Raw genomic sequence first — 12964 nt, 5'->3', positions numbered from 1 at the left:
AGTCCACCAGGCTCCTCCGTCCATGGGACACTTCAGGCAAGAGTACTGGAGTAGGTCGCCATTTCCTTCTCTGGGGGATCTTCCTGACCCAGGGATCAGAGCCAGGTCTCCTGCACTGTGGGCGTATTCTTTACCATCTGAGCCACCAGGGCAGCCCCATACTAATATTTAAACTTTTCTGCTTTGTGTAAAACATGTCTTCATTTTGAAGTCAGGATCCAACAAGTCTGCCAATGGCATTTGCTTATTACATCATTTAAAGCCTTCTTCTCTTTGAAAAAATCTCTGCCATTGACATGTTGGCAAACCTGGTCAGTTGCAGAATGCCCATGTTCTGGTGGTTAGCTCTCAAGGGTCAGCTTCTGTGGCCCAGATGCCTGGCTGGTGGTGCCGTGAACCTCCTGTGTGATCACAGGTCGGGCAGCGTGGTTCCCATGGGAGTCATGCTGAGACCGAGGGTTAGCTTCAGGGAGCATTCTCAGTTAATGGAGAGGTGGTAAACGTTAGTAAGGAGTCTCCCTCATGTCCTTCCTCACTGCTGTGGAGTCCTGGGACCTGCCTGTACCGCCGCTCACTGGGGCACCTCCCAGACATCTGTTTCTGTCAGTTTGGAATCCTGGCCTCCACCTTAGAGGTAGTTCGGTGTGAGTTCTTGGGCGGGGCGTGGGGTAAGCTCTTGGAACAGATCCCTTTTTCTGAGATTATCAGGTGAGTCAGGAGGGGTGCTCCCAGGCCCACCTTTGTCTCTGAGCCCTGTCTGGCTTGATCCAGGCTCGGGTGCCATGCCATTTGGCACAAATGTGATATTTCCTCAAATAAGATAAAGGAAAAGAGAAGTTCTCTGGTCAGTGCGTTATGTGCTTTCTAAGAGTGTAGACAGTGGAGAAGCTCTGATGGCGGGACCCAGGCCTTTCCCCTCGTGAACGGGAAGATGAGCCGGTCAGACTGTCCTCTCGTGCTGGGACCGCTGCTCCGCCCGGCCTGCTGTCTGTGGGGACGCGCTCACCCGTGCTCTCCCGCCCGGCTGTTGCTCCAGGCCATCGAGAACGACTGCATCCAGGACTTCATGTACCACGGCGTCCACCTTCCTCGGAGGTCCCCAGTGCACCCCAGAGTGCGCAAGGTGAGCCATGCTCTTGCAGCTCTTTTGAAAATCGTGTCTCATATTTTTTGTTTTTAGAGCATTGTTTTTGTGAAATTTTGTTAAGCTTTCACAGGCATCAGTTCAAGGAATTTTTTAGAATCTTGACATTTGGAATTCTGGGAGATCTACCTTGATACCAAAGTTTTGATTAGGAAAGCAAACATGTATTGTTAAGACATCAGAACTTTATTCAGACAACCTTTGACTACGTTCTTGGACATAAAAATGTCTAGAACCATCACTTTCTTACTGCCACTACTGCTGTTTACAAAGAAGAGACTATTTGAGATTATTTTTATTGTGTACTTTCATATATTACATTTCCACTTTGTATTCTGCAGACCATATTAAATAAATATTTTGGTAGTTTCTCTTGATACAATTTTGTTTTTAACAGGTAGTCTCAGAATTTGGGTATGGGTTTTATCCTCATTTTGTACATGATCTAACTGAACAATTCTCTGCTGTTGGTATGGTTGTTGTCCTGACAGGAGTCTGGTAAGCAGGGTTCCTGCAGGAGGCTCTGGAGGCTCTGGCCTGCCGTGTGGGGCTGTGTCTGATCCCAGGCGAGGCCTCTGTGCTCTCTGCTGGCTTGGGCGACTGTGTGTCAGGAACCAGAGGAATAAGGATGAGCTGCCTGCTACTGTTTGTGTAGTGGAGTCATTATTTGTAGGCATGAACTATATTAAGTTTGAATGGATAAAAAACATTTCTTATTATTGATGATTTAGTTTATATTATCCAAAGATAAAGAACCAGAGATGAAAATATACCCATGTGCCTTCCCCACCCCCCACCCCACCCAGCACACACAGTCTCTGGCACTTCGTAAGTTGTAGATAGTTTGGGTCATTTGCTTCCCGTGTATGATTTAATGTTCAGATTCTGCTTGATTGTAAGCAATGGTGTCGTGTTAAACTGTACATATTTGTGATGTGGTTGCTTCACTGTTGCTACCAAATAACTAAAGACTTTTTCATGCCTGTTTTTCTGTTGTGATAAAAGTAATGGAGATAAGTACAGATATCATTGTTTGTTCGATTTATGGAAAAATGCACAGCAAGAGTTGAAAGGCAGAATATTAGATTTCACTTCTCAAGTGAAATGTATTCCTGGACTCCAAGTCATTGTTCTTACTGCTTATAACATATTATAGCTTCTTCCTTGAATCCTTTTTTTGATAAATACCAAATTTACTTGATAAGTCACTGTATTGATATGTTGAAAGAAGCTTCAGAAACTACCTTAGAAGTCACTTGAAAGTAAGAAATCCCCATATTGTTGATGAAGATCTTCTGAAATTAGATAGTAGTAATGGTTGCACAACTCGGTGTATGCTAAAACCCACTGAATTATACACTTTATAAGAGTGACTTATGGTGTATGAATTGCATCTCAACACAATTATTTAAAAACTTTCTATGAAGCAAGTGTACCATTAATACCAAATTAACATTGTACACAGAAAACAAATGACAGATTGAAATCTCCTAAATGAAACATTAACAACCAGAAAAATAAAATCCCTAGACTGTAGTTCTTTTGTTGTTGTTGTTGTCCAGTCGCTGAGTCGTGTCTGACGCTTTGCAACTCTGTGAACTCCTGATCTCCAGGCTTCCCTGTCCTTTACTATCTCCCGGAATTGGCTCAAACTCATGTCCATTGAGTTGGTGATTTATAGTTCTTTAAGGGCAAAGTTGATTGACTTTCATTTAAAGTCTGTTGTTTTATAGCCTAATTTATAAAAAATTTCTATTTTTCACTCATATAATTTTGGCTCCAAGAGTTGTGAATTAAGGAAAAAAGGCAACGCCGATTGTTGTTGGGGACAAGAGTCGCAGGAAGGTCCTGGCGGTTAAAGCGGTGTGTTTTCCGATCATCCATGACTTTGGGGATGGACCTGACATCCAGGTTTCTACTGGAAAGGATCACTAGGCAGTGGCGCCCCTTTGAGATATAGTCGCCCCTCGAGGTGTGCGGGCGATTGGGTAGCAAATCCATGGATGCTCCGGTGCCTTTCTGAACACTTTTCATCGTCTCTGGATCACTTATACCCAGTGCAGTGTAAGTGCTGGTTCAGTGCAGTCGCTCAGTCGTGTCCGACTCTTTGCCACCCTGTGAACCGCAGCACGCCAGGCCTCCCTGTCCATCACCAACTCCCAGAGTCCACCCAAACCCATGTCCATCGAGGCGGTGATGCCATCCAGCCATCTCATCCTCTGTCGTCCCCTTCTCCTCCTGCCCTCAATCTTTCCCAGCATCAGGGTCTTTTCCAGTGAGTCAACTCTTCGCATGAGGTGCCCAAAGTATTGGAGTTTCAGCTTCAGCATCAGTCCTTCCAATGAACACCCAGGATTGATCTCTTTTGGATGGATTGATTGGATCTCCTTGCAGTCCAAGGGACTCTCAAGAGTCTTCTCCAACACCACATTTCAAAAGCATCAATTCTTCGGCGCTCCGCTTTCTTCACCGTCCAACTCTCACATCCATACATTACTACTGGAAAAACCATAGCCTTGACTAGACGGACCTTTGTTGGCAAAGTAATGTCTCTGCTTTCAAATATACTATCTAGGTTGGTCATAACCTTCCTTCCAAGGAGTAAGCGTCTTTTAATTTCATGGCTACAATCACCATCAGCAGTGATTTTGGAGCCCCCAAAAATAAAGTCTGACACTGTTTCCACTGTTTCCCCATCTATTTGCCATGAAATGATGGGACCAGATGCCACGATCTTAGTTTTTTGAATGTTGAGTTTTAAGCCAGGCTTTTCACTCTCCTCTTTCGCTTTCATCAAGAGGCTCTTTAGTTCTTGCTTTCTGCCATAAGGGTGGTGTCATCTGCATATCTGAGGTTATTGATATTTCTCCCGGCAATCTTGATTCCAGCTTGTGTTTCTTCCAGCCCAGCATTTCTCATGATGTACTCTGCATATAAGTTAAATAAGCAGGGTGACAATATACAGCCTTGACGTACTCCTTTTCCTATTTGGAACCAGTCTGTTGTTCCATGTCCAGTTCTAACTGTTGCTTCCTGACCTGCATACAGGTTTCTCAAGAGGCAGGTCAGATGGTCTGGTATTCCCATCTCTTTCAGAGTTTTCCACAGTTTATTGTGATCCACACAGTCAAAGGCTTTGGCATAGTCAATAAAGGAGAAATAGATGTTTTTCTGGCACTCTCTTGCTTTTTCGATGATCCATCGGATGTTGGCAATTTGATCTCTGGTTCCTCTGCCTTTTCTAAAACCAGCTTGAACATCTGGAAGTTCACGGTGCACGTAATGCTGAAGCCAGGCTTGGAGAATTTTGAGCATTACTTTACTAGCGTGTGCTGCTGCTGCTAAGTCGAGTCAGTAGTGTCCGACTCTGTGCGACTCCATAGACTGCAGCCCACCAGGCTCCTCCGTCCCTGGGATTCTCCAGGCAAGAATACTGGAGTGGGTTGCCGTTTCCTCCTCCAGTGCATGAAAGTGAAAAGTGAAAGTGAAGTCGCTCATTACTAGTGTGTGAGATGAGTGCAATTGTGCGGTAGTTTGAGCAATCTTTGGCATTGCCTTTCTTTCGGATTGGAATGAAAACTTACCTTTTCCAGTCCTGTGGCCACCGCTGAGTTTTCCAGATTTGCTGGCATATTGAGTGCATATTAAGTGCTGGTAAGAGGCTGTAAATCTGATGTGATTATTACATAAACAGTTGTTAGCAAGCAGCAGCTTCAAGCTTTGCTTTGAAACTTTCTGGAATTTTTCTTTCCCAAAATGTTTTCTATCCACGCTTGGTGGAATCTGCAGATGCAGAACCCGTGGATGTGAAGGGCTGACTCTGCCCACCGTTCCTAATGCCCGAAAGAGGTTCTCAGAACAAGACCGTTGTAGCCAGTGCACTTTAGAGCCAGAATGGGCTGCAGAAACAATCAGGATGGCTCCTTTTCCATTTGACCCTGGAGGTCAGAGGTGTGTCTTTTTAGAGGTTTTGTGGCTATTGGCAGAAGAGTAGGAGTTGGAGCCCACACCTTTGTGCGGCCCAAGGCTGTAGGTCTTTCTCCCACCGTAGGTGCCTCGGTGAGATGACCGTGTGCCGTGCTGTCAGCCTGTCTTTCTGTCGTGGTTCCTGTTAGAAAGAACTGTGCGTCCGAGGCTTGTGGCTGCAGGGGCAGCCTGTGCTCCCTGTTGTCTCCTCAAAATAGGATCTTAAGTGCTTGTTTGAAAACACCAGGATGACTGTTCCTTTCCTCTTTTCTTGGCTCTTAGGTGCTGAGTTATTTTCACCATCAAAAGGAAGTTCGGCAGGGAGTGGAAGAAATGCTTTACAAGCTATACAAGCCCATCCTTTGGAGAGGATTAAAGGTATGCCTCTTAACTGTCCATGTTTAGGATACTGATTATGCTGTGGGGTTTAGCATCTTCTAATTCAGAATTGCAGTAAGGCACTAAAAGTAAGACTCGAGGCTGGCTGTGTGTGAGATTCTGAATCAATACTTTATGCTTTTATTCAAAGCATTTCTTAAACTGGGAATCTGAATTGATGTAGTGCTGGCTGCACAGCTGGAAGGAGGGCCGTCATGCTCAGGGAACCGGCAGGGGTGGTGTGTGCAGAGCTGGGTTGAGCCTTCCTGGTCCTTAGGCCCTCCTGTCGTTGTCTGAGGGCAAGGTGACAGCGTGTGAGGAGGGGTCGGACGAGCACGCGGGTCATTTCAAGGTAGGTGACCCTGGTCTGGGGGCAGGACACGACAGCCACTGACGCTTCACGACACAGTGGACTTCGAGGGAGGGAAACGGCTATGCCGATATGGAGCTGGGAGTTTGGTTTCATTTAAGGAAGGCTCACAAGCTTGGTTAGTTTAAATGTTACAGTTGTCTTTAATATGTAAATAGGAATATGTCTGTGTTGAGACACTAGAAGCATTGCTTGAGGGATTCTGCGCTGACGCCTTTGACTGTCAGCTCTTTGGATTCTGAAACTCCTCTCACCATTCCAGGCCAGAAACTCGGAAGTCCGGTCCAATGCTGCCCTGCTGTTTGTGGAAGCGTTTCCTATTCGGCATCCAGGGTTTAACGCCATTGAGATGGACGGCGAGATTCAGAAACAGTTCGAAGAACTCTACGTATGTATTTCTGTGGCCGGGCTCCCAGCCTGCAGCCAAGTCTGGGCCCGGGTGTCCCCGTGACCGCCCCGTGCGGCCTCTCCAGAGGGCAGTCTTGCCAGACCCTGAGGTTCTTCCGGGATCCCGGCCTCTCCCGGTGCCTTCTGTGGCAGCGAGGACTCGCAGGGGCTGTTTCCTCCTCCTCTCCTTCTCTTTTGGAACCTCTTGTCATTTATTGTGTGTAGTTTGAAGTGTCTTATGTGTTCCCCGGGGCAGTGTCATGGTGGTCAGGACGCAGCCCGGGGTTGGTCCCTCTGTCTGATAGCTGTGTACCTTGGGGCAAGTTGGGCACTGACTTTTGTCTTTTATCTGTGTGGCGGGCGTGGTGGTAGCACCTGTGTAAAGTGGGGCAGTGTCGTGAACACAAACACAACAAGTTAGCTTTTAAGGCAAGTAATGCCTGTTGCAGTGGTCTTTTTCTGATGACTGATTTTCCTAGTGAGACATCAGGACATCAGGATGTGACATTTATTTCCAAGGGGTAATCTCCAATCTTTCACTGGTAGGACAGTATAAGCCTCTGCTGATTTCTCTACAGCCTCTGGCATTTGCAGGGTCTCCTGACACAAGCTAAGAGATACTACTTACTGTCCTAGTTAGTAGAGTAACATTTTAGGAAGGGGTAGCAAAAATGCCATGATAGTGATGGTTACCTATAGCTGTCCTAAAATACTTGCTTTGGTTTGTTTGTTTTCTGACCCACTATAAAGAAATATCAGACATGCAGAAAGTTGAAATAGTAGTATAATTAGTATGTCCTGCTTACCCTCTTCACATTTACTCAGGTGTGCATTCACATTTCACCCCCAGACACCACCCGCGCGTGCAGAGACACGCACCCCCTGAAGTGAACCATCAGTGTTTGGCCGCGTGTGCCTCATCCACATGTGTGTTTATTTAAAAGTTCCTTTGAGGATCATGGTTAACTTTGTGGACAAATGTTGCTGGGCAAGCCACAACTAGATTTTGGAAGCTTTTAGCCATAAGACGATGAAAAACTTATGCTCCTTTTAGCCCAGGTGTCCAATCTGTGAAGCACTTGTGTCTTTGCCTGCAGCGTTGAAGACTCCGCACTGGACGCAGAGAGGGAGCATGTGCCCGAGGCCTGGCGCCACCCCTCTTACATGGGATCTGTTACAGGTGCCTGGGCCTGGCCACAGGCCTGACCGATGAGGGGGAAGGTGTCACCCCAGCCCCCAGATGGGGAGGCCGGTTGCATGCTTGTTTAGAGTGTGTAGTCAGGCAATTTGTTTGAATCCCAGTTCCCAATTAATGTCTGATTTTTCTCAAATTAACCTCTTTCAAGTCCTGTTTCTTCTTTAAAACTGGGGAAAATATTTTATCAGATTGTGATAAGGTTGCAATGAAAAATTGTATATAAAGCATTTATCCCAATCCCTAGCACTAAGGTGACAGTGGTTGTAACTGTCCAAAACGACATTACAATCTGTAAAGTGATTTAACCGTCCCACAGAGTCCGCTCGGACATCAGCTCAGTTCAGTTGCTCAGCAGTGTCTGACTCTTTGTAACCCCATGGACTGCAGCACATCAGCCTTCCCTGTCCATCACCAACTCCCAGAGCTTAACATAGTCCCCCTGTATCATAGACAGTCTGTATTCAGGTTAATCATTGTGAGTTTTGTATTTGCTTTATTAACTATTTAAAAAATAAAAATTAACACTTCCTATTTTGTCTGAATTTAAGGAAGGAAAACCATTAAAGGAATTTCAAGTCAGTTAAATGTTTTTCTTTTTTCAGAACTATAAGTATTAAAGTCTAAATAACTCCTTTAAATTAAAAAAAAAAACTAGATTGTAGAGAACATAGATTTTACGTTTTTTTTTCAGTTTAGTTACTCAGTCGTGTCCGACTCTTTGCGACCCCATGGACTGCAGCACACCAGGCTTCCCTGTCCATGAACATGTCTCAGAGCTTGCTCAGGGTGGATGGCTGAGGTCGACAGTCAACACAATGGAGTGGGTGATGCCATCCAACCATCTCATCCTCTGTCGTCCCTTCTCCTCCTGCCCTCAGTCTTTCCCAGCATCAGGGTCTTTTCCAGTGAGTCAGCTCTTCCCATCAGGTGGCCAAAGTATTGGAACTTCAGCTTCAGCATCAGTCCCTGCATTGAATATTTAGAACTGATTTCCTTTAGGATGGACTGGTTGGATCTCCTTGCAGTCCAAGGGACTCTCAAGAGTCTTCTCCAGCACCACAGTTCAAAAGCATCAATTCTTTGGCACTCAGTTTTCTTTATAGTCCAACTCTCACATCCATACACGACTACTGGAAAAACCATAGCTTTGACTACATGGACCTTTGTCAGCAAAGTAATGTCTCTGTTTTTTAATATGCTGTCTAGGTTGATCATAGCTTTTCTTCCAAGGAGGAAGCACCTTTTTTTTTTTTTTTTTAACTTTCATGGCTGCAGTCACCATATGCAGTGATTTTAGAGCCCAAGAAAATAAAGTCTGCCACTGTTTCCATTGTTTCCCCATCTATTTGCCATGAGGTAATGGGACTGAATGCCATGATCTTAATTTCTTGAATGTTGAGCTTTAAGCCAGCTTTTTCACTCTCCTCTTTCACTTTCATCAAGAGACTCTTTTGTTGTTCTTCACTTTCTGCCATAAGGGTGGTGTCATCTGCATGTCTGAGGTTGTTGATATTTCTCCTGGCAATCTTGATTCCACCTTGTGCTTCAACCAGCCTGGCATTTTGCATGATACACTCTGCATGTAAATTAAATAAACAGGGTGACAATATACAGCCTTGAAGTACTCCTTTCCCACTTTGGAACCAGTCTGTTGTTCCATGTCTGGTTCTATCTGTTGCTTCTTTGCCTGTATACAGGTTTGTCAGGAGGCAGGTCACGTGATCTAGTATTCCCATCCCTTGAAAAATTTTCCACAGTTTGTTGTGATCCACACAGTCAAAGGCTTTGGCATAGTCAATAAAGCAGAAATAGGTGTTTTTCTGTAACTCTCTTGCTTTTTCGATGATCCAGCAGATGTTGGCAATTTGATCTCTGGTTCCTCTGCCTTTTCTAAAACCAGCTTGATCTGGAAGTTCACGGTTCACATATTGCTGAAGCCTAGCTTGGAGAATTTTGAGCATTACTTTACTAGCGTGTGAGATGAGTGCAATTGTGCGGTAGTCTGAGCATTCTTTGGCATTGCCTTTCTTTGGGATTGGGATGAAAACTGACCTTATCCTGTCCTGTGATCACTGCTGAGTTTTTCAAATTTGCTGGCATATTGAGTGCAGCACTTTCACAGCATCATCTTTTAGGATTTGAAATAGCTCACCTGGAATTCTATCAACTCCACTAGCTTTGTTGGTAGTGATGCTTCCTAAGACCCTCTTGACTTCACATTCCAGGATGTCTGGTTTTAGGTGAGTGATCCTACCATTGTGATTATCTGGGTCATGAAGATCTATTTTGTATAGTTCTTCTGTGTATTCTTGCCACCTGTTCTTAATATCTTCTGCTTCTGTTAGGTCCATAGCATTTCTGTCCTATATTGAGCCCTTCTTTGCATGAAATGTTCCCTTGGTGTCTCTAATTTTCTTGAAGATATCTCTAATCATTCCCATTCTATTGTTTTCCTCTATTTCTTTGCATTGATCGCTGAGGAAGGCATTCTTATCTCTCCTTGCTATTCTCTGGAACTCTATATTCAGATGGATATATCTTTCCTTTGCTCCTTTGCCTTTAGCTTCTCTTCTTTTCACAGCTATTTGTAAGCTCTCCTCAGACAACCATTTTGCCTTTTTGCATTTCTTTTTCTTGGGGATAGTTTTGATCACAGCCTTTGTACAATGTCACGAACCTCTGTTCGTCAGGCACTCTGTCTATCAGATCCCATCCTTTGAATCTATTTGTCACTTCCACTGTAAAATTGTAAGGGATTTGATTGAGGTCATACCTGAATGATCTAGTGGTTTTTCCCTACCTTCTTCAACTTAAGTCTGAATTTGGCAATAAGGAGTTCATGATCTGAGCCACAGTCAGCTCCTGGTCTTGTTTTTGCTGTCTGTGTAGAATTCTCCATCTTCCACTGCAAAGAATATAATCAATCTGATTTTGGTATTGACCATCTGGTAATGTCCAAGTGTAGAGTCATCTCTTGTGTTGTTGGAAGAGGGTGTTTGCTATGACCAGTGCGTTCTCTTGGCAAAACTCTGTGAGCCTTTGACCTGCTTCGTTTTGTACTCCAAGGCCAAATTTGCCTGTTACTCCAGGTATCTCTTGACTTCCTACTTTTGCCTTCCAGTCCCCTGTCATGAAAAGGACATCTTTTTTGGATGTTAGTTCTAGAAAGTCTTACAGATCTTCATAGAACCATTCAACTTCAGCTTCTTCGACATTAGTGCTTGGGACATAGACTTGGATTACAGTGATATTGAATGATTTGCTTTGGAAATGAACAGAGATCATTCTGTCAGTTTTGAGTCTGCACCCAAGTACTGCATTTTGGACTCTTCTGTTGACTATGAAGGCTGCTCCATTTCTTCTAAGAGATTCTTGCCCAGAGTAGGAGATGTAATGCTCATCTGAGTTATATTTGCCCATTCTGGTCCATTTTCATTCACTGATACCTAAAATGTCGATGTTCACTCTTGCCATCTCCTGTTTGACCACTTCCAATTTGGAGCAGGCAGGCCAGGCCCCCGGGGCGGGGATGGAGGGTGTCCTGCGGCGTGCTCCGCTCTTCCTGCCTGTGCTGCTTTCAGAGCTTCTGCCTGCTCCCCTGTGTTCCCGGTTCCTCAGCATCTGTCTCAGCTCTTCCCAGCAGCTTGTTTACTCCCACGCCTCCCACCCCCTCCCCAGCCCTCCCTCCACGAAGTCTGCCAGGGCCTGGCCCTGGTTCCGTGCTCTGAGCTCTGGGCACAGTGGTGCCCGCTCACAGCCCTGCTCAGGGGAGCGGAGCTCCTCGGTGTTGGAGGAGAGGAGGAAGGAAGTGCTTACTCATCCGAGTTCAGCCTTTTTCTGGTCTAATTATGGAGTAAGGGTTATTTTTGCTTTTAAACTTTGGATTGGAGACTTCCGTACATAGCAGCAGCGGGCCTTGTGCGGGGCCCCTGGGCCCGCAGACAGTGCTGGCAGTACTGGCCCGGCCCACTGGCTTTCTGCTCCTCTCTCTTTAAGCAGATCTGAGCCACAAAGCATTTCAGCTCTTAAGTACTTCAGGGAATGTGTTTGTTGCTCAGTTGAGTCCAGCTATTTGCGACTCTGATAGCTTATGGTGAATGATGTCTGATTCGTGATATCTGAAGAAGATTTAACTTTGCGAACAGGGACCAGGCTTGATCACTCTAGAGCGTTTGTGAAGCAGAATTTTATTAGAGTGAAAAAGGGCAGAGAAAGCTCTGACACAGACCTCAGAAGGGGGCTGGAGACTGCTCCCCGAGCTAGTCTGATCAAGGCCTTATATGCTTTTACCAGATCTACTCCCATAACTACATCTTAAATTAACAAGATTAGAGTTAACAATGGAAAGGTCTTACCAGATACTCTCCCACAAGTCTTAAGATAACAAGATTAGTCAGAAGGTTCTTGTTAAAAAGGAGAAGCATGTCCTCAAGCAAGATACATTGTTGTTACATAATCCTTAGTATATAAGGTCCCATCACTTCACAGCAAATAGATAGGGAAACAATGGAAACAGTGACAGACTTTATTTTCTTGGGCTCCAAAATCACTGCAGATGCTGACTGCAGCCATGAAATTAAAAGACGCTTACTCCTTGGAAGAAAAGCTATGACCAACCTAAGCAGAGACAGTACTTTGCCAACAAAAGTCTGTCTCGTCAGAACTATGGTTTTTCCAGTAGTCACGTATGGATGTGAGTTGGACTGTAAGAAAGCTGAGTGCCGAAGAATTGTTGCTTTTGAACTGTGGTGTTGGAGGAGATTCTTGAGAGTCCCTTGGACTGCAAGGAGATCCAACCAGTCCATCCTAAAGGAAATCAGTCCTGAATGTTCATTGGAAGGACTGATGCTGAAGCTGAAACTCCAAAACTTTGGCCACCTGATGCGAAGAAGTGACTCATTGGAAAAGCCCCTGATGCTGGGAAGGATTGAAGGCGGGAGGAGAAGGGGACGACAGAGGATGAGGTGGTTGGATGGCATCACTGACTTGATCGACATGAGTTTGAGTAAACTTCCAGGAGATGGTGATGGAAAGGGAGGCCTTGGCGTGCTGCAGTCCATGGGGTCGCAAAGAATCAGACACAACTGAATGACTGAACTGACTGAATCCTTAGTACAGAGCTTAGGATGAACTGTTTTGTTGTGTGATCATTAGCTCTGGTCCTAAAGAAAGTGAGGTGTTAGTCTTACGTGGCAGAGACAAAGCACAAAGACAAAAGTTTGTCCTTTTCTCCTCCTTGAGAGCCCCAGACCCCTTTCTCCTCCTCGAGGGCCCCGGACCCCTTTCTCCTCCTCGAGGGCCCCGGACCCCTTTCTCCTCCTCGAGGGCCCCGGACCCCTTTCTCCTCCTCGAGGGCCCCGGACCCCTTTCTCCTCCTCGAGGGCCCCGGACCCCTTTCTTCTCCTCGAGGGCCCCGGACCCCTTTCTTCTCCTCGAGGGCCCTGGACCCCTTCCTCCTTGAGGGCCCTGGACTCCTTATCAACCTACCTAAAATTAGCTGTCTCGACCCCATGGACTGTAG

General features: G+C 45.5%; 1 protein-coding gene across 50 annotated transcripts in view; it reads left to right on the top strand.

Annotated features, from left to right (window-relative positions):
• NCAPG2 (non-SMC condensin II complex subunit G2) overlaps nt 1-12964 on the top strand; it is a 65558-nt gene that overhangs the window by 16536 nt on the left and 36058 nt on the right. For 35 of the 50 annotated variants that reach the window (XM_081535554.1, XM_081535536.1, XM_081535564.1 and 32 more), the window contains 3 exons: nt 1037-1123; nt 5393-5488; nt 6121-6246. In XM_081535554.1, the coding sequence (XP_081391680.1) occupies nt 1037-1123; nt 5393-5488; nt 6121-6246 (309 nt within the window). The remainder of the gene's footprint in view (nt 1-1036; nt 1124-5392; nt 5489-6120; nt 6247-12964) is intronic. The other 15 variants (XM_081535541.1, XM_081535561.1, XM_081535534.1 and 12 more) reach the window with 1 other exon arrangement.

The sequence above is a fragment of the Giraffa tippelskirchi genome, chromosome 10, assembly GCF_054371585.1.
Source record: "Giraffa tippelskirchi isolate mGirTip1 chromosome 10, T2T-mGirTip1v1.2.pri, whole genome shotgun sequence".
Taxonomy (NCBI): Eukaryota; Metazoa; Chordata; class Mammalia; order Artiodactyla; family Giraffidae; genus Giraffa; species Giraffa tippelskirchi.
The sequence above is the reverse complement of the archived record's forward strand: the minus strand, read 5'-3'. Positions and strand labels throughout refer to the sequence as shown.